At 34.4% G+C, this 22,763-nt stretch overlaps 1 protein-coding gene across 1 annotated transcript in view; it reads left to right on the top strand.

The window, feature by feature from the left end:
• CHD9 (chromodomain helicase DNA binding protein 9) overlaps positions 1–22,763 on the top strand; it is a 235,821-nt gene that overhangs the window by 126,811 nt on the left and 86,247 nt on the right. Inside the window, exons 4-12 of the mRNA XM_011946605.1 lie at positions 1,205–1,316; positions 4,934–5,080; positions 5,951–6,019; positions 6,103–6,158; positions 7,441–7,558; positions 9,904–9,990; positions 10,133–10,270; positions 15,469–15,590; positions 18,679–18,922. Of these exons, the coding sequence (XP_011801995.1) occupies positions 1,205–1,316; positions 4,934–5,080; positions 5,951–6,019; positions 6,103–6,158; positions 7,441–7,558; positions 9,904–9,990; positions 10,133–10,270; positions 15,469–15,590; positions 18,679–18,922 (1,093 nt within the window). The remainder of the gene's footprint in view (positions 1–1,204; positions 1,317–4,933; positions 5,081–5,950; positions 6,020–6,102; positions 6,159–7,440; positions 7,559–9,903; positions 9,991–10,132; positions 10,271–15,468; positions 15,591–18,678; positions 18,923–22,763) is intronic.

Genomic DNA, 22,763 nt, shown 5'->3' with positions numbered 1-22,763 from the left:
TCATATCTGCAAGTATTTGGGATATTTTCCATTTTTATTTTACAGATATTTAAAATAGTACGTTGCTGATTAATAATTACCGTGATTTAAAATCATGCCCCTGCATTTGTTGAAGCAGATAAGTAAATGTTAGAGTGATGTATTTATACCTCTCATCAAGACAGAAAAAAACCACTTTTATTTTAGATAGCTCCATCTGATGTGTATATGAGTAAATATCAATAGATATATAAATATACATATATAAAGATATACTGACACACACATGGTATAGGAATATAAAAAATAATACTTCTTATGCTTAGGAACATGCAGTACAGATAAGCCTTAACATAAATTAAAGAATTAAAGAACAACTAATTGTTAAAGTGCCTTAAGTAATTGTCTTTCTCCTGTAGAGTAGAAGGCAGTAGAGGCTTTTAACAAATAGGGGGATTCAAGGATAATAAGTGGATTTGAATTTAATAAGGGAAAAAAATCTGTCATTCCAAATCTGCAAGATAATAAATACAGTTGTATCACCTCACATTTTTCCTATGAAAAGTATAGTCTTAAGCCTAAAAAACAAATAAGACTTGACTGCCTTTTTTTTTTACCCACTAAATTTATTTATTTGTTTGTTTGTTTGCTTGCTTGCTTGCTTGCTTATTTATTCATTGAGATGGAGTTTTGCTCTTGTTGCCAGGCTGGAGTGCAATGGCGCAGTCTTGGCTCACTGCAACCTCCGCCTCCCGGACTCAAGCAATTCTCCTGCCTCAGCCTCCCAGGTAGCTGGGATTACAGACGCCTGCCACCACACCAGGCTAATTTTTGTATTTTTAGTAGAGACAGGTTTCACCATGTTGGCCAGGCTGGTCTCGAACTCCTGACCTTTTCCCACCTGCCTCGGCCTCCCAAAGTGCTGGGATTACAACGCATGAGCCACTGTGCCTAGCCTACTTGACTGCCTTTCTGTGTTTAGAAGTGCATTAATTGTACTTTTAAGTACATTAATTATACTTCCAAACGTGTAATTGGATGGTGTTTGTTCCATTAGAATAGAGTTTATGTTTTGAAAATGTCAACATGGATTTCAGGATAATTATCATCCTTGGTTGGACATGCAAGTGATACAAAGTGGAAGAAAGTTTATCATGACAATCTTAATTTAATCAAATTTAGGAAAATTCAAAGAATTCTTACTTTCCTTTTCCTCTTGAAACAGCAAACTCATTATTACATTGGGTAAGAAACAAAAAAGAAAGAATGAGTCTTCAGATGAAATATCTGATGCAGAACAGATGCCACAGCATACATTAAAAGATCAAGACTCTCAAGTGAGTATTATAATTTTTTCTGGAAATGAAACACTGTTAGAATGATTTAGTTAGCATAATATTGCCTTATAGATATTTACATTTTAGTTTAGAAGTATAAATGCATTTTGTAGTATGGTAGAAGTTGTAAGGTAGCATTATTACAATATGTCCTGGTAATATTACCATAGAATATTAGATGTGGGAGGAAACTAACATATCCTCTCCAAACCCCCATTTTTCAGATAATGAAACTGAAGCCCAGAGAGATTAAGTAACAGTACAAAGTCCTTGATGGCTTTTAGCATGGAGGAGTATTTAATGATGTTATCCTGTGCTTATAGAATTCTTTTGAATGAACATGATGGACATAGTAATTTTTTAAATCACATACAAACGACAGAGCAAATGGATTGAATTATTCCTAGAAATAATTCCTTTGGTCTGTTTCTGTGAAGAAAAGATAACTGACTATATTAAAAATCCCCTAACGTAGACGGAAGAAATACTATGCATTTTGCCTTTTTTTTTTTTTTTTTTTTCTGAATAGGTGGATATTCAAAATTACCCTGTGAAGTTAAAATTATATATAGTGAAGGTCATAATAATTCAGGCCACCCTCTGATCTCTAATAATTAAAGTATGACTGTAGGCCTAGGGGTGGTGGCAGTTGTGAATTATGGGGCCAGAAAGCCCCTGAATGGCCTTTCTTCTTCCTTATGCAGCTTCTTATCCAATGGGAGAGTAGTGGCTCAAGGCTCCTGGGCTGCTGCAAGAGTTGAGGTAAGGGCAGTGACTGAAGCTCCTAATATTACATGGCCTGGCTTTTTCATCATATGTTATCCTTAACTTAGGCAAACTTATATTTAACTTACTCTATATGATTACATTTAGTTTAATTTTTGCTGAAATAATGCTGGCCATTTTTCCGTTATGTAATTTCCAAACAATGAAATGGTAGGCTAGGTCAACATGAACATTTCTTCCATGTTTTTCACTGTAGTATTAGGTTGTTTTGACAGGTGTGTTGCTTTAATGCACACACAAAAGATGGTGAAGGTAAAAATATTTTCTAATAGTTATAAATCTATATTATTGATATATTTGATTGTGTAATTAAATAAATGATGGAAAAATCCATGTAGCTTTCAACCATGTTGGAAACTAATTAAGGTTTGGAATCAGTTAGAAATCTAAAAATGTGATTTGGTATTTAATTTTGTTACTTTTAATCTTAATAAAGAATATTACAGTTGTCCAACTATATTTAGAGACCTAAATTACAAAGAAAAATGCCCCTGCAACAGATTATACTATTAGGAATATTATAGGAAACAAATGCAATGTTAAAATAATGAAGTACTATATTAGTCATTTAAAACATGCTTCTGACCTCCTATGTGAAGTGCTATGGACTGATCTGTTGAAGCCTTTAAGACTTAAGAAGCTAAAAATAAGAAATTAGAAGGGACGATTTATCAAGATTTCCAGTTGTGCTTTAAAAAACATGGAGAAAGAAAGCCAGAAAAAGCACATGCCAAAAATGTAGACGTCAGATTCATTTTTGTTTTTAAACTAGTAGCGACGTTGTATGGCAGGTAATGATAATTGGTGAGAATGATACCTTATTTGGCTTTACCTAATTAATGTGTAACTATATCCTCTAGTGGAGTATAATTTATGGTAAAATCTTCTATAATCTCATAATTCATAGACTTTTAAATTAATCTGTTAGACAAAGTCTTTGTAGGATGAGGGAACAGTTTACAATAAGTAACCTTCATTCTATCCGAGTGCACTTTTATGAGCTTAAAAGAGTCTTTGAGGTCACTCACTTGCTATTTACTAAAAACTAAGTGAGTTGTCTCTAAGTACTAATAGATGTCTAAATGACCAGAAAGGAAAATAATGCTGAAAACATCTAACAGAATTTTCTAAAAATGTACTGAACTATTCTCAAATTTCATTACTTAAAAGTCACGCCTAATGAGACATTGATAATATGTCACAGTTGTTTATTAATTAAAACTATTCTTGAACGTTAAGATCTATATGGTGCCCGTAATAGAATTCTAAATATTCTTTTAGCCTAGTGTTAGTAATCCATAGAATTCACCCCTCCCAGAGAATAGTAAGTAATTCATATCCTTTTCAAAATAGGATGAAGGAAAATTGGGTTTCTATTAGCCCTTTAATTAGGATTTTTATATGTCACCAGGCTGTGTTACTTTGAGGTTTGAAATGTCAGTGTCTTCATGGCCAAGAAACATTTGACCCATCCTAATGAGGCATGGTGTTATGTAGTACATTTGACTGACCATATGAGTGCCTTTCTTTCTCTCAGTATTTTACTACTCACAAGAGAAAGGGGCAGAGGCATGAATGCATGCATATAGTTTGTCACCACACTGTAACAGTGACTCAGCTATTTTCGTCATGGCTATGAAGGTAAATTAAAGACCTGCCAAATAGAAGACAAGCAGAAGCCAAAAGAACTTATGGTTTACTTTGCTGGTTCCATTTTTTGGAAGTGTCATGAAGTTACTAAATATATAGAAGAAATTGGACTAGGAAAAAGAAGAGAGAGATTTGCCAAATGTTAAGCAATTGAACAGTTGGTTGAGATGCCACTACCCGCATGAAATGTCTCTACCCCATGAGATTACAAGGGAAGTATAAAACATAAATCTAAGTCATTTGGGATTTTGAAACCAACCTGAGTTTTTATCTTTATTGTGGAAACACTAAAAGAGATGTAACTTTGTTTTTGTTTTTTAAGTTCTCCTTGAAATATAAAACTTTTGAAAAAATATTAGATATTTAGGGAGGTAAGTAAAGCCATGTATATATGATTCCAGATTTAAAATTACTTAGATTATTTAAAAATTATCTTACTACATGTAATACCTTGTAAAATGCTTAATTTTGTGTGATGATAGTGATGTTTTTTATATTTAAGGAAAGCTACTAAAGTTAGTGAAACTGTTTCTTCTTTCATTCACAATTACTTGGTAGATTTAACGCTTTCTTATTTTGTGCATTTCTTTTTAAAATATTTTATGTTATTCTGCTTTAAACACAGTTTCACGTGTTTTGGCAAATACTATTGAATTTATTCTTCTACATTTATACCCCCAATTCTATACCCAGTTTTCATCTGATACACTTTTTACATTTTGGACTAAAACGGTGAAATTATTAATAGTTTAAATATTTATTGCCCAAGGTATGAAATAGTTAAATAAAACAGATACCTTTTTATTCTTAACAGTTTCTAAAGATAAGTAATGTACTAATGAAGGTATTACTAATAAAATATATTTTGCCCAACCTATGAAATAATTTTTTTAAAAAAGAGGGATCTCTTTATTCTTAATGATTTCCAAATTAACATAATAAAAGTATTACTAATATTTGTTGTTTGAAATTGTAGAAAGTAGAACTGTAGGAGGATTGTAAGCCTGTGGCAAATGGCAAATTATAATCTTCCTCTAATTAAAAACAAAACAGGAAAAGATGAGCATTGAGTGTCATGTTGAAAATTTAATATACAAAACTGCCAACTCTAGGGGTAATTATTTTTAAAAACTTCTCTTCAAAATAAATTATATAAATCTGATCCTTGTGGTTCGTTACAGAAAAGAAGATCAAATCGACAAATTAAAAGAAAAAAATACACAGAAGATGGAGAAGGAAAGCAATCTGAAGAAGAGGTTAAAGGTTCTATGAAAATAAAAAAGAATTCAGCTCCTTTACCTGGTGAACAGCCTTTACAATTGTTTGTGGTAAGCATATTTGGAATTATAACTGCAAAACGTTTTAAACCAACATAAATTCTATAAGGTACTTGTATTGTTTTTCCTTCTAAAAATTGCTCCAACTTAATCCTTCTGGATTCCATATTATTAGTTAATTGAGTCCTTCAAATTAGAAACCCAGGAATTCATCCTCTCTTCGTTTTCCTTTGCCTCTTCATCCAGGTTGTCACTACACTTTCTACCTCCTAAATATATGTTCTTGAAATTCTATCTTTTCTGCAGAATATTTCTAAATTATAAGTCTAATCACATTATTTTTCTACTGAAAACTCCTCTAACAGTTTCCTGAACCTTACAAAAATAACGATGCCTTTTTAGCAGTGTATAAACCCCTTCGTCTGGATTTTCTGGCGTTGTCTCCTGCTACTTCTCCATAAGCACTCACTCCTCTGTTTTATGAACACATTTGCCTGAATGCCATATGTACTTCCCTCGTCTATAATTTTTTAAGTCCCCCTTATATGCGTTATGAGCCAACCGCTCAGTCACTAGCTGAGTACCTTGGGAAAGTACTTATTTAACTGTGCCTAAATTTCCTAATCTGTAAAATGGAAATTATAATAATAAAGATAATAGATTCAATTAATATATGTAAAATGCTTAGAATAATGACTAGCACATTAAAAAGCACAATATGTTTGCTACAGAGATAATGCAGGTGTGAAAAGGACAATAACTATATTTTTTTCATTTTTGTATTTCTAACATGTAACATAGTGTCTGGCACATATGCTGTATAAATATTTGTTGAATTATAGTATGTTCATCAACATACAAAGTGGCAACTAAAAGATCTTTCAAAATGTGTTGTCATTATTTCTTTCCTCCCTCCCATAGGAGAATCCGAGTGAAGAAGATGCTGCAATTGTAGACAAAATTCTATCTTCTAGAATTGTAAAAAAGGAAGTAAGTACTGGTACATTACATTTTACACTTCATATTCTGTGGCCTGTTTAAAAGAGTCACCATTACTGATTTTCTTTTCTTAGATATCACCTGGAGTGATGATTGATACAGAAGAATTTTTTGTAAAATACAAGAATTAGTAAGTATTTGAGTTAGAAAAATAAAAGAAAGATGTTGATTTACATATGAATTACTTTATTTAATAAATTAAAATTATGATTTTCATTTTATCCACATTTTTTATGGTAATTTTTATCATTTATACTTGTATAAATCAAGAATCATTAAAAAGTGAAAAGGGCCCATTTGAAAACCTTTCATGTTAAAATTGAATGATTTGGCTAGGCGGGGTGGCTCACACCTGTAATCCCAGCACTTTGGGAGGCCAAGGTGGGCGGATCACAAGGTGAAGAGATTGAGACCATCCTGGCCAACATGATGAAACCTCATCTCTACTAAAAACACAAAACATTACCTGGACGTGGTGGCGCATACCCGTAGTCCCAGCTACTCAAGAGGCTGAGGCAGGAGAATCACTTGAACCCGGGAAGCGGAGATTGCTGTGAGCCGAGATCGCGCCACTGTACTCCAGCCTGGCGACAGAGCGAGACTCCATCTCAGAAAAAAAAAGAAAATTTTGTTTATTTTTCAGAAAATGTTAATTATTAACATCAAAATGCAAGAATCTTTATAAAATATGCTTTTATAATTTATGGACAGCATTCATTGTATTGTTGAACTTTTCAGCTTTTATTGTTTTTATAAAAGACATTTCTAAGCTACCTATAGTCCCAGCTATTCTGGAGTTTGATACAGGAGGATCTCTTAAGCCTAGGAGTCTGAAGCCAGCCTGGGCAACATAGTGAGACTCCCATCTCTTTAAAAACAAATTTTTTTTTTCCTGATCTTTAGGTTTTTATATCAGATGTACACAATGAGATGATTTGACCTTAAAGTTTTACATTTTAATTTTGGATGTAGGGTCAGTTAACTCATAAGAGTTGCTAACTGGGGAAAAATCACTTACTCTTCTTTTTATGTATTTTCCAACTTTTCTTTGTACCTCCATGAAAGCATTTTAAATCACATTAGTTTCAAAACAAGTTAGCTTTCTGATCACAACAAAACTGTTATAGGGAAGAAAATAATAGATAAATCACATCTTGCAATTAGACTTTTGATCATTTTACTGTTCTGTTGCTATATGGCAAATTGTATACCTTTAGACTATGACCTCCTTAGCATATAGTGATCACAATTACTTTATTTTAGAAATGATTTGAATTCTATTAAAGATAAATGATGAACTACCTATTTGTAAAGTTGAAGAATTATAATAGTTTACATTGGATGTTATTTAAAATACATCTTAAAATGGTTATCTGTATCATTCTAATATATTATTTTTATAAAAATTTTAGCTCCTATCTTCACTGTGAGTGGGCCACAGAAGAGCAGCTTTTGAAAGATAAAAGGATCCAGCAGAAAATCAAACGATTCAAATTGAGACAAGCACAAAGAGCACACTTTTTTGCAGATGTAAGAAAAAAATAAATAAAACAAATCAGATAATAAATAATGTGTTGGTCTCTGAACACATGTAGCATTATTTATCAAAAATTACACATTATTTTAATTCTTAGACTTCCAGTGTTGATATTTGAATACAAATGCTACCTACATACAGTATTTTTCTATTCTCAAAATTAGGTTGGAAACTGTTTGAAACAAGAACACTGATAATTCGGAATGGTAGATCATGCTTGTATTTTTTAACTAGCATATATTTCAATACTTAGAGTTGAATGTGAGTATGGTAATATTACCAAGAATATATCAGCAAAGTTATTCAAGTGGAGGAAGTGATAATCTAGCAAGTAAATGGAAAATAAGATTTTTCAGTACATGAAATATATTGCATATTTTCTATACCAGCTTCATGTATGTGAACAGAACCTCACTGGAAAAATTTACCTGTATAGGCCTGACTAAATGATCTGATGTTCTTTCCTGGTCCAGATTTTCTAATAGACTTCTTTTAGAGCAGCTTTAAGTTCTTAATTTGAGAATTTTAAAAACGTTTTCTTCTAAACAAAATAGTCACAAAAATAGTACAATGAATTCCCACATTTATTTTAACTAGATTTCCAAAATGTTAACATTTTACCATGTTTGCTTTATCATTTGTATTCATTTTCTCTGTCTCTCTGTCTCTCTGTCTATCTCTGTCATACACACATCTTTTTCTAAACCATTTTAACATTGCAGACACTTTAGTATATATTTCCTAAAAACAACTATATTCTCTTTCATAAAAATAGTAGAACTAACATCGATGTAGTACTATTATCTCATCCACAGACCTTATACATATTTCACTAATTGTTCCACTAGTGTTTTTATAACAAAAAGTGTGTGTGTGTGTATATGTGTTGTGTATTTTTATCTGGTCCAGAGTCTAATCCAGCAGCACATGTTACATTTAGTTGTAATATCTCTTTTAGTCAGTCTCTCTTTGTTTTTCATTTCTTGGACATTTTTAAAGAGTACAGCTCATTAATTTTGTAGAATGCCCCTCAGTTTGGGGTTGTATGAGTTTCCTCATGATCCAGGTTAGGCATTTTTTAAAAGAACACCATAGAATTGATGCTCTGTTCTTCTAATGAATGATATAAGATGGTACGTGATACCTCTCTACCCCAGTACTGGTGGTTAATCACTAGATTAAGGTGGTATCTGCCAGATGTCTTCACTACATAATTACTATTATTCCATTTGTAATTATTAATTTCACATCAAAAATGTGGGCTGGGTATGGTGGCTCATGCCAGAAATCTCAGCACTTTGGGAGGTCAAGGTGGGAGGATCACTTGAGGCCAAGAGTTTGAGACCAGCCTGGCCAACATATGAGACCTCCATCTCTATTTAAAAAAAAAAAAAAAATTATTCTAATGACCTGTCAGTTTGTGAATGCTGGGAGGTCCTCCCATCACCTTGAATATCTCATTTATTCACTGTGATCTAGAAATTCCTAATAAACTGAAGATTTTAGAATTAATTAATAATCATTAAATTTTCATTAAGACTAATTAGGGGAGAGTCAGTGAAGAATTTTAAGTAAAGGAACGATATATAAGATTGATATTTGAGAAAGATTACTCTGGGGACATTGTGAAAAACAGATTAAAGGGAGGTGAGACAGTAGTTGGGGTTATTTGTAAAGGTTCAAGTAAGAAGTGAGGATGAGGAAGGAGGAACCAATCTCAGAGTTAAAAGTAGAATCTGTACAAATTGGTTACTTACTAGATGTAGAGGGTAAAGAAAAAGAAGGAATCTAAAATGACTTCTTCATTTCTGACTTGTGTCACTGAGCGTGGGCTATGGAGAGGAAGCTCTGTTACCATTAACCAGTTAGATAATGCAGGAGGAGGTATGGGTTGAAAAGTAACTGAGTGCAAATGAGTTTGAGATACCTCAGTAAAATTTACAGTCAACTCAATAAGTGGGTCTTGAGCACAAGAACCATCAGGTAAAGTTAAAGCCTGTGTGAGACAACTGAGAAATGAGCATACAGTGGGATGCATCTTCAACTCTTGCAACCTAAGGAAAAGAATAAAGGAAAGGTATAGAGGCTGCTTTCAGGAATTTTTTAAAGCACGTATCTTCTAGAGTACCTTATTTTTTAATACTATTTGATTGGTTTTATTATTTATAACATTATTCATGATATCCTAGCTATCATTTGGAAATGAAAATGGAAGAATTCCATTTATTGGACATTTAATTGAAATCAAACTTACAAGGTCTGTAGTGAAATGCTGGTAAATTTGTCCTTTTATTCCACTTCTTTGTCCGATGTCAATTAAGTTACCTTTTAATTTTAGATGGAAGAAGAACCATTTAATCCAGACTACGTTGAAGTAGACAGAGTGTTAGAAGTCTCTTTTTGTGAAGATAAGGATACTGGTGAGGTAAATACTTGGTAAAAATATTTTTTAAGTAAGAAAAATCTGAAACTTTCCAAGTATTAAGACCTAGTACTTCATTCTCTGTTTAAACTATTTCTTACTAGTGTCTTTTTCAAAATGGTAAAATGAAAAAATTTTTTTACAGCCTGTTATTTACTACTTAGTAAAATGGTGCTCATTGCCATATGAAGATAGTACTTGGGAACTGAAAGAAGATGTAGATCTTGCCAAAATAGAAGAGTTTGAACAACTGCAAGCTTCAAGGCCTGACACAAGATGTTTGGTAAGAATCTGTTTTAGACAGCCTTATGAAATCTTAGCGCTTGTTTATGTAAGTTATGATATTGCTAATAATTATGTAATGTTTTACTTTCATTTCTTTTAAACAGGCTTGTTACTATGTGAGTCTAGTTTTGGGAGCCAAAGCTAAAGGGGGAGTTTATATGTGATAAGACAGGAGCAGATTCCTTTTTGATTAGCACAAAAGTGAGGAAAGCTGCCCTGATAAACATGGAGATGTGATGTAAGAGAAGGAAATGAATTAAATATTCCATAGAAGAGATCATATTGTTTTATAATAACTATTTTCTGATCTTCCTAATATTATTTTCTGATCTTCTTACTTTATTTTCCAGTAATGCCCATAGGCTGTTAACAAAAGCATATCAGTTTATCCCCATTCCTTTTACCTTCTAAATGCTATTCCTTGAACCAGAAAACAGAAGCATCACCTAATTCAGAGAGGAGTGGGTCAAGGAATGTTGTAAAAGAAAGATTTTCTTTTGGGGTGGGGACTATGCCTTGGTGGTAACATTAAGCCTCATTGAATAAGCTATGTCTTTAGATCAGTGATTCTCAGTCACAGGTGTATATCAGAATCTCTTCTGGAGCTTTTCAAAAATTAGAGATGCCTTAGATATTTGTTATAGACCTTGGTAAAGGGGGCTCAGCCAATAGAATTAATCCCCTTAATTAATGTAAAATTGATGACAACAAGGCTAGTCTGTCATGGTTAAATAATGTAGGAGATTTTGTTTTGTTTTGTTTTTGCCAGTATATTGCTGTTAAATAAAATAGCATGTAAGTCATGTAAAGTATTTTGAGATTCTGTAAATGAAATTTTTCCCTGACCCAAACTAATGAATCATTAATGGTGATAGGATTGCTGAAAAGAAGCTGCGCAGAACATGATCTAATGCAGAAATTATTTCAGGCAGCAATTAAAATATATGTTAATTATTTTAATGCTCATTGGCTACCACTTAAAAAATGTTTTCTTTAGTTTAATTAGATCCCATTTGTCAATTTTGGCTTTTGCTGCCGTTGCTTTTGGTGTTTTAGACATGAAGTCCTTGCCCATGCCTATGTCCTGAATGGTACTACCTAGATTTTCTTCTAGGGTTTTTATGGTATTAGGTCTAACATTTAAGTCTCTAATCCATTTTGAATTAATCTTCGTATAAGGAGTAAGGAAAGGATCCAGTTTCAGCTTTCTACTTATGGCTAGCCAATTTTCCCAGCACCATTTATTAAACAGGGAATCCTTTCCCCATTTCTTGTTTCTCTCAGGTTTGTCAAAGATCAGATGGCTGTAGATGTGTGGTATTATTTCCGAGGACTCTGTTCTGTTCCATTGGTGTATATCTCTGTTTTGGTACCAGTACCATGCTGTTTTGGTTACTGTAGCCTTGTAGTATAGTTTGAAATCAGGTAGCGTGACGCCTCCAGCTTTGTCCTTTTGACTTAGGATTGTCTTGGCAATGCGGGCTCTTTTTTGGTTCCATATGAACTTTAAAGCAGTATTTTCCAATACTGTGAAGAAACTCATTGGTAGCTTGATGGGGATGGCATTGAATTTATAAATAACCTTGGGCAGTATGGCCATTTTCACGATATTGATTCTTCCTATCCATGAGCATGGTATGTTCTTCCATTTGTTTGTGTCCTCTTTGATTTCACTGAGCAGTGGTTTGTAGTTCTCCTTGAAGAGGTCCTTTACATCCCTTGTAAGTTAGATTCCTAGGTATTTTATTCTCTTTGAAGCAATCTGCACAGCAAAAGAAACTACCATCAGAGTGAACAGGCGACCTACAGAATGGGAGAAAATTTTTGCAATCTACTCATCTGACAAAGGGCTAATATCCAGAATCTACAAAGAACTCAAACAAATATACAAGAAAAAAACAAACAACCCCATCAAAAAGTGGGGAAAGGATATGAACAGACATTTCTCGAAGACATTCATGCAGCCAACAGACACATAAAAAAATGCTCAGCATCACTCGCCATCAGAGAAATGCAAATCAAAACCACAATGAGATACCATCTCACACCAGTTAGAATGGCCATCATTAAAAAGTCAGGAAACAACAGGTGCTGGAGAGGATGTGGAGAAATAGGAACACTTTTACACTGTTGGTGGGATTGTAAACTAGTTCAACCATTATGGAAAACAGTATGGTGATTCCTCAAGGATCTAGAACTAGATGTACCATATGACCCAGCCATCCCACTACTGGGTATATACCCAAAGGATTATAAAGTATTTTACTACAAAGACACATGCACACGTATGTTTATTGTGGCACTATTCACAATAGCAAAGACTTGGAATCAACCCAAATGTCCATCTGTGACAGACTGGATTAAGAAAATGTGGCACATATACACCATGGAATACTATGCAGCCATAAAAAAGGATGAGTTTGCGTCCTTTGTAGGGACATGGATGCAGCTGGAAACCATCATTCTTAGCAAACTATCACAAGAAGAGAAAACCAAACACTGCATGTTCTCACTCATAGGTGGGAACTGAACAAAGAGATCACTTGGACTCGGGAAGGGGAACATCACACACTGGGGCCTATCATGGAGATGGGGGAGGGGGGAGGGATTGCATTGGGGAGTTATACCTGATATAAATGATGAATTGATGGGTGCTGACGAGTTGATGGGTGCAGTACACCAACATGGCACAAGTATACATATGTAACAAACCTGCACGTTATGCACATGTACCCTAGAACTTAAAGTATAATAAAAAAAAAAAAAATGTTTTCTTTAGCAAACACTTACCTGTATTAAGTAGCAGCAGAGCTTCAATAACCAGTCCTGTTCTCTGTATACTGATAGCCCTGTTTTGTTTTCCATTTACAATTACCATACACTTACCTGATGTTTAAGAAAAACTCTCCTGAACTGTGTTTTTCCTGTGCTCTCAGGTTAACACAACAATCAACACAAAAGACTTCTGTGACCCCAGAATATGTGGGGAATTCTTCTGACCAGCAAGCAGTCAGTTCTGCAGTGGACGCCAGCTGGCTGTCCTCTAATTCAGTTCTACCTAGCTCTAATTCACCATCTACCCAGATATAGCATCAGATCCCACATCTTGAGGGTTCAGTCCCACAAGACTGCCCCCTCCTTTCCACCAGTCACAAGTCCAGGGGCCTTCAGAACTTCTCACTGACTGGCTTCAAGTTAGGGTTCCCATTACCCACCACTTTGGGTTTGATTAATTTGCTAGAGCAGCTCACAGCACTCAGGAAGACATTCAAGTTTTACCGGTCTATTCCTAAGGATATTTTAAAGGATACAAACAAACAGCCGGAGGAAGAGAGACATAGGGCGAGGTCTGAGTGCAGGAGCTTCTGCCCCTGTAGAGTTGGGGTTTGCCACTCTCCTGGCATATGAATGAGTTCTTATTCACCTTTCTGTCAGTCTCCACATGTTCAGCTCCCTGGAAGTGTTCAGCTCCCTGGAAGTTCACTAAATACTGTCCTCTTGGGTTTTTATGGAGGCTTCATTATATAGGCATGATTGATTCAATCATCCAATGGCCATTGGTGATCAACTTGATCTTCTCCCCTTCCTTCCTTCCTCCCCTCCTTCTCTCCTTTTCTTCCCATTCCTCTCCTTTCATTCTCCCCTCTAATCATGCCTTTGTTCTTCTGGTGAGCAGCCTCACCTGAATCTATCAGTCAGCAATATTGGCACACAAACAAGCAGCCCTGTGGAGAATCCAAGGATATCAGGAGTTGTATGCCAGGAAATGGGAGTGAAAACCAAATATATATTTCACAATATCACTCCTGATAATTCTTAGAAGTGTAATTTTGTTGACTAGTAACAGTATAATTTTAAAGCAGAAGATAGTAAGAGACCTTTTGCTTGTTTCTCAGAAACTTATTTCTCCTACTGAGACCCTACTAATTTGGGGCCAGGATAATGTTATTTGAATTCCCATTCAGGAATCTTCAGAAAATTTATGTCTTATGTATCTGTATATATAAGTGAATAAAATTCTTTTACATATAATGTTTCACTTCTGGGCTTCTAGATTTCTTTTGAAAGAAATGTTTTGTACCATGAATATCAAAAGTTATTTTGGATGCTATTATAAAATTGTTACTGTTTTTTAAAAATATATTCATGATTGTTGCCATAATGTAGACTGCAATTCACTTTTGCACATTGATCTTGTATTATGCAACCTTGCTAAAATTACTACTTAGTTTAGCTTTCTTGGTAGATTCCACAGGATTTTCTACATAGACAAATCATGTCTTCTATAATATAAATAGACAGTTTGTTATTCCCTTTCAGTCTTGATGACTTTTATCTTTTTCTTGTTTGATTACACTTGTTAGTGCCTACAGTACAGTGTTGAATAGAAGTTGTCACAGAGGACATCCTTGCCTTATTCCTGATCTTAGAGGGAAAGCAGTCAGTCTTTCACCTTTAAGTGTAATGTTAGTTTTGGCTTTTTCATAGCTATATCATAACAGGTTAAGGAAGTTCCCTTCTATTCAGAATTTGATGAGTTTTAATTAGGAGGGGATGTTGAATTTCTCAAATACTTTTTCTGCATCTACTGAGAGTATCATATTATTTTTGGTTTTTATGTTTTATGTTTTTTTAAATAGAGATGATGTCTGCCTGTCTTGCCCAGGCTGGTCTTGAACTCCTAATCTCAAGTGATCCTCCTCACTTGGCTTCCAGAAGTGCTGAGCTTTCAGGCATGATCCACCACAATCGGCTGATTTTTATTTTTTAATCTGTTGATCAACACTGATTAATTTTCTGCTTTAAACCTATGTTCCATTCCTGGTTTAAAAAAAATAAAAAAACTACTTGGTCATGATCTTATTGCCCTTTTTATATATTGTTAAGTTCGGTTTGGTAAAATTGCGTTAATATTTGCATCTTTGTTCATGAGGGATATTGGTCTGTAGTTTTCTTGTGATGTTTTTGTCTGATTTTGGTATCAGGGCTTCATAGAATGAGTCAGGAAATATATCTTCCTCTTCAATTTTCTGGAAGAGTTGTATAGAATTAATCTGACCTTTAAATGTTAGGTAAAAGTTAATCATAGCACTACACTGTTATGCCTCTTAGGGTTATTTTTAAACCAATGCTTTTTGCCATCAGTATGATACATGGAAGATTTAAACAGTATTCATTCTTTGTTTTTCCACAAAGGACCGTCCTCCTTCTAATATTTGGAAGAAAATAGATCAATCCAGGGACTATAAAAATGGCAATCAACTCAGGGAATATCAACTAGAAGGACTCAACTGGCTCTTGTTCAATTGGTACAATAGGTATGTAGTATATCTTAACAAAAAAAATTTATTTTTTTTAATGTGTGCCAAATGTGTCAAGTAAAGTAGATACTGACGTTGCTATATTGTTATTGTTATGAAGTCTTCATTATTTAAAGTGAGGTTACCTCAGGAAAATATGTAAATTACAATTTAGGATTCAACTACAATTGTTTTCTTTAAATGTATACCAATCAGAATAGAAGAAAGTTGGTATGTTGATTAATACTTAAATTTGAAATACCTTTCTAAAAGTCCTAAGACATCTTCTGTGTTATATAATGCTTTTCAACTTATCAACCCATACTACTTTCTGCCAACAATCAGTTTGAATTAGTGGGTTACGAGCAAGGTATACTTACAGGAATTAAAGTTCTATCATTTAATGTAAATCGTCAAAGAAGTAGGTTGTCAGCAATAGATAAGGAATGGAATATAAAATATGGGAACCTAGTAATTAATTACCCCATTTTTATTATTTGTTTTCCAAGGTTTTCAAAATGCCTTATAGAATGTCTTACATTCTTTTTTGAGGTGAAAAGATAATTGCAAAATAAGTAAAAAATGGTACTGCAATTGAGAAAGCGTAGTAGTTACATATGCAAAAGAGCAAATAAAGGCCCTACTATTAGTAAGAATAGCAAAATGTGATGATGCTTTTATTTAGAATCATTTTTAATCATTTTTACTTTTCACGTGAGTCTTCTGAGTTGTTATGCTTAAGTGATGGTGAGTCATGGACTCAGTTGATGGAAAGAGGCCTGTTATCCCCACAGTGTTCTTTTCCCTGATTTATATTTTCCAAATGTTAATCATCATTTTTCCCAAGAGAACCATGTAGGAAAAGTAGTTGACAAAACATTTTTTTAACTTGTCTTCCCTCATCAGTACCCTTTTCCATCTCCCACATTGCCTGTTTTAACCTTTCACCACTTTCTTGAAGCCCTTTGTTACAGTTCTGCCCCCTTCACACTCTGTATATGACTGCTTCATAGAGAAACCCAGGGACGGTAGGTAAATTCATCCAAGTTCTTGCTTACCTTCATATCCAAGCCTACAGGTGCATTAATGTCTTCATCCATAGTTATTCTTACCACTGTCCTCATGTGTCAGACATGCCATCTCATCTAGTCTTCTTAGAACCTTAGAGCCTTACTTCAATCACTTATCGTTCTCTTTTGTATCTCCAGGCCATCCCTGAAGACTATTGCCATCCCTTCAGTCTGTGAACAAATTTGGGTTTAAAATAAACCTTTTATTGGCTCTGCTTCTCTCTCTGTCTTTCTCTCTCTCTCTCTCTCTCTCTCTCTCTCCCCCCCTCCCCCTCTCTCCCTCTCTCTCCCCATTCCCCTCAGCACCACCACCACTGCCCCCACCCCGACTCCGCTGCATTCTCTGAAACTTAACTTTCCAAATCCATGGAATATTTTTCAGCCCTAATTTGCTCTCTGCTGCATTGGTTAGTAGTTGGTACTCCTTCCTTCTTTAAACATTCCTCCCACTCTGAACCCCAACAGCTTCCACAGTGTGACTCTCTCCTAGCTCTGCAGTACCTGTGACTATTCCTTTCAATAGTCTGCTGGTTCTTCTTCCTCTGCCTGCCCTGTAGATACTGTGTTTGCCTGCCCTTGGTTCTGTCTTTAGCTCTCTTTTCATATTACATGTTTGTTCTCCCTAAGCCATATTCTGTACTCCCCGTGCCTTCACGTAACAGTAATATTCTAATGGTCCCATACTTTTATCTCTAAGATCTTGAACTCTGGGCCCATGTTTTTATTTGGCTCTTGCTACCTGAGTGTCTATCTCAGTGATTCTTTAAACACACTAGAATAAAAATTAATATTATTTCCTGTTTCTTCCCCATCAAATTGTTCTTCCTCTGCTTTTTCCATCTTGGTTAATGATAACATAATTCCTTTAGTCACCCAGACTGAAATCTGGCTTCACCCTGTACCCCATACATTGGTAACTAGGTCCATTTCATTCTAACCCACAATTAATTCTGGAAAATTCTCTCCCCTTAGCTTCTCCTCTCTTAGACCAGGTGCCCACACTTTCTTCCCTGCACTTAATGGTGCTTTCCCAGTTACTGTCCCAACTTCTAGTCACCTCAACCTCTAATATCGACAATAGCACCAGAGTAAACTTTAAAATACAAACCTAATCTCACTGGATTTATTTGAAGCATGCCAGTAATTTCCATTGCATAATAAAATGGCAAATGTCTTCTGTGTATGACCCTGCTTCCTCAATAATCTCTGCTCCTTTTACCTTCCCCTACAAACCATAGGAAACAACTTTTGGTCCCTCATTTCATCATGTTCTTCACACTTCTGCGCATTCACTATACTCTCTGGCAAAAATCCTACTCATTACTGACCTCCTTTCTGAAGGAGGTCTTCTTTCATCTCTTCTAGCCAGCGTTGAGGCTTAATGTTTCGAGCCTCCATAATAAACCATACTGATGATTCTTAATTGACCAACATATCATAATCATCTGTGAAGCTTATTTTTGAAATTATAACTTATTTTATCCTATTTCATACACATTGAATCAGAATGTATGGGGGGGGCCTGAGTATCTGTTTTTTTTTTTTTCAAGCTTTGTAAGCTCTTCTGATGTGCAGCCACAATTGAAAACCAGTGTTTTATCTGTGCTTCAGTGATAGCACATTGCATGACTATTTATTTGCATGTCAGCTTCTGTAATAGATACACACCCCTGAAAGGCAGATAACATGTTCTGTTTGTTTTGTCTTCTCATATTGTCCTTAGATATAGAAGGTATTTATTAAATGATTCCTGAACAAATAATATGTTGAGTTGGCCTTGCCCTTCCCTTTTCTTTTTTAAAAAATCAAACGTCTAATGGGTGGTATCCTTATTTGTGAGCTACAGAAATCTTTAGGTGTCCCTTTGCAGGATTTTAATAAAATTGTAATCTTAAGCCTACTGTGCACTTAAGCAACTTTTTCATTTTTATAAATACAACTATTTTATTTGATCTTTGATTATCTTTGTATATTTATCTTTAAAGTATAGAAAAAAACCCCAATGTATGCATGGATAATATATTTGTTTATTTCAGACGAAACTGCATTTTAGCAGATGAAATGGGTCTTGGCAAAACTATTCAATCAATTACATTCCTCTACGAAATCCTTCTGACTGGTATAAGAGGACCTTTCCTGATTATTGCTCCACTTTCCACTATTGCAAACTGGGAGAGAGAGTTTCGTACATGGACTGACATTAACGTTGTGGTTTATCATGGGAGCCTGATTAGCAGACAGATGATACAGCAATACGAGATGTACTTCAGGGATTCACAGGTGTGTTATTATTTTGTTTGTTGTTTGAAAGGTCAGGGCTGAAAAAGATAAGTATTACCTACTAATTATTTTCAAATTTAGGATACATTTAGTTGCCTACCTAGATCTTAGTTCAAGCTCTTTTATTCATCATTTTTATTTTACAGTAAATTTGAGTAGCTGAAGAGAACAATGAGAAAAGTCAGTTTAATGCTCTAATTAACTATAACGAAGTATGCAGATTTAAACAATGCACAAGTTTCATTGTAATTCTTAAGTTTTCAACTAGAGTAATAATTTTACTAATTGTTTCTAAATGCACATTAGATTTATTTTTAGAGTAATAACTGTCTCTGATCATTGTCCAGCTTTTTTCCCATCATTTTAAAAATTTAAATCTTCACTAATACCACAGGCTTAAATGCCTGTTGAGTTGAGACCATAGGTTCTCTTTCATGTTCAATAGATTTTTATTTTAGACATTTTTTAAAATGTGGTTTGTTTTGCTTACCAAAACAGGTATACCTCCATCTTTTTCTCCTTAGGATTGATTATTTCAGTACTCTAGTGGTTTGATGATATTCCTCTCTCCATGTATTTTAGAGGAGCATTTTCTGTTTTACTTTGACCACTTACTCTTTAAGAAGGGATTTCCTATCTCTTCTAAATACATAGATCATAAAATAAAGGGATGACAACTTAAGAATTTTCTAGCAGAAAGTTAAGACTAGAAAACATAGGCCAGGCATGGTAGCTCACACTTATAATCTTAACACTTTGGGAGGCCGAGGTGGGAGGATTGTTTGAGGCCAGGAGTTCCAGATTAGTCTGATCAACATATCAAGATGCCATCTCTACAAAAAAAATAAAATATTTTTAAAAAAAGAAAACGTGAAATGCCAAGTCATGGTCTTGAATGTTCATATGAATCATTTTATGAAAGTATTAAGAAATAATGAAATCAATAAACACAATTCACAAAAAGGATACTTTTTAAATGGAAAATGGCACCCTACATTAAAAGCACCTTAGTGTTTTTTCTTTCACTCATTCTGTTGTTCTAAAAGGATCATTTTAACACATGACCAGGTTATGTGATATGATAGAGGTTGAAATAAGATAATGTACATACCCTTCTACTTTTGTCTCCCAATGATAACTATTTTCTACCTGTTTGAGCCCAAGAGTTTGAGGCCGCAGTGAGCTATGATCACACCACTGCACTGAAGCCTGGGTGACAGCAAGACCCTGTCCCTAAAAAAAGGAAAAGAATCAAACTATAATCTAATTAAGGTATCATGGACTCCAAAGATGCAAAGATGACTATTTTCACTTGAAGAATAATTAATTATATAGGTGCTTAATTTCATATAAATGTAATTGTTTCAACCTTGGAAGTAGGAAGCAAAATGAGGAACAGGAACAAAATCAGTTAATTTATCCATTTTCAAACTCTTGGGCTTAAGTGATCCTCCCAAGTAGCTGAGACTACAGGAGTCCGTTTCCACACCTGGCTAATTATTTTATTTTTTGTGAAGATGGGGTCTCAGTTTGTTGCCCAGGCTGGTCTTGAACTCAAGTAATCCTCCCACCTCAGCTTCCCAAAGTGCTGGGATTACAGGCAGGAGCCACTGCACCTGGCCTACTGTTTTGTTTTTCTTACTCATACATTTGTAGAATTTTAGAGCTGTATGTTGTCATAAAAATTATTTAATTTGACATTCTCATTTTTTACAGAAAGCACAACTAATACCTTGAGACTTAAAGAGATTTTTAACAAAGTTACAATTTTAATGTATGTGTCACATGAGTTTGGCATAAATATGATAGCCAAAAACTTGGAAGATCCTTGATATGTAATAAACTGATTTGTATATATTAAATATTGTATTTTTATGATAAATATTACAAATTCTAGATATATGTTACCCAAAGAGGTTTTAAATTTCAAAAGATAAAGATGTCTCCTGTAATGAGATAAATAGATCTGTACTTCAAATATAAAAATAACTTTTAGAGTTAACTCTTTCTAATATATTTTCATATAAATTAAATGAATATTTAACTTCTGTTTTTTTTACATTATCAAATAGCTTGAAATAACAGTAGTACTAAAATTATGCTAAAATTTTTCTAAATTGCCCTGGGAAAAGTAATAGAAGTGATAAACTAATAACCACAAACATTTATCGAGTATTTACCATATGCCAGGCATTATGCTAAACAGTTTACACATATTTTTTCACTTAATCTTTGTAATATCAACCTTGTAAAATAGGCAGTATTATCTCCATTTTACACATGAGGAAACTGAGGCTAAAGAAGTTGCGTAGATTGCTGCAAAATCACAGTACAAAACCAGGATTAATAAACTCAAACCAATCAGATTCAAGAGCCCTTGTTATTAAACACTGTGAGCAGCATAAATGTCATAGATTTATAATTTATACCTATTTTAATAATATTCTACTGCAGCTATTATTCAACTTAATGGCCAGTATACACAATTAATATTAACTAATCTAAAATTAATTAGGTTAATATTCATTAAAATCTATGTCAGAATACCCAACTGTTCTTATCCCTTCTTTTCACTTAATACCCAATAGCTTATGTTTTCAACCTTGTTTAAACACGCTCTTCACTTAGATTCCGAGACTTCATCCTATCCTACATCACCACTTATTCTTTCTCAAGCCCCTTTTATTGGTTCCTTCTTATCTTCCCTGTATCTAAACTCTGCGGTAACCCAGGACTCAGTCTTCAAACTCTTCTGTATGTATACTTATTATCTCACAGATTTGATTCATACACGTAACTTTGAATACCATCTGTACTGCTGAAATTCCTAAGCCTGTATCACCAACTCTAAACTCTTTCCTAAATTTCAGAGTCATATCCAAATGCCTACTTAACTCTACATGGATATGTCTAATAGAGGTCTCAAAATTAAAACATACAAAATCAAAATCCAAAACTACTTCTTTTTAGTAAATAACAACATGAACTTCCAGTTGTTCAAGCTAAAATTTTTAGAGGTAAATTTGAGGCCCTACTGTATCTCACTCCACACTTAACCGTTGGAAAATCCTGTTGGCTCTGCTTTCAAAGTTTATGTAGAACTGACCACTTCTCTGAACTCCAATGAAGAGATCTTGCTTGCATTACTGTGACAGCTTTCTAACTGTTCTCCATGATCTTGTCCTTGGCCTCTTCAGACAGGTTTCATCACAACTGCCAAAGGGACTTTTAAAAAATGTATGTCAAATCAGGACACTTCCTACAAACCCCTTCAGTAGTGTCTTGCTCAGAGCCAAAGTTTGTATTAACAGTTTTCAAGTCCTGCAGTTGACCACATCGCCTCCCCGACTCACTGGGTTTCAAACACTCTGGCTTTCTATTTGAATGCTATTTGAATGCTGTCAAAGATACTCCTACCTTAGGGCCTTCCTACTTACTGCTTCTTTTACCAAGAACGCTTTCTTTTATAGATCTCTAGATATCAACATGACTTCTTCCCTCATCTTTAGATCTTTCCTGAAATATCACATTGTACTAATGGTCTCCCAACCACTCTATATAAAACTGCAGTGGTCACCTCCAACCTTATACTTCTTATCCCACATCCTTGTTTTATTTTATTCCACAGTCCTTATTTCTAATTTACTTTTTTAAAAATTGTTTTCTTAATAACTGTGTCCTGCATTTGATTCAGTAGAATATAAGTTGTAATGGGATAATTTTTTTTTTTTTTTGAGACAGGAGCCTTGCTCTGTCGCCCGAGCTGGAGTGCAGTGGCCGGATCTCAGCTCACTGCAAGCTCCGCCTCCCGGGTTTACGCCATTCTCCTGCCTCAGCCTCC

The sequence above is a fragment of the Colobus angolensis genome, unplaced genomic scaffold (genome assembly GCF_000951035.1).
Source record: "Colobus angolensis palliatus isolate OR3802 unplaced genomic scaffold, Cang.pa_1.0 Scaffold251, whole genome shotgun sequence".
NCBI lineage: Eukaryota > Metazoa > Chordata > Mammalia > Primates > Cercopithecidae > Colobus > Colobus angolensis.
This window is presented reverse-complemented; position numbering and strand designations above follow the sequence as displayed.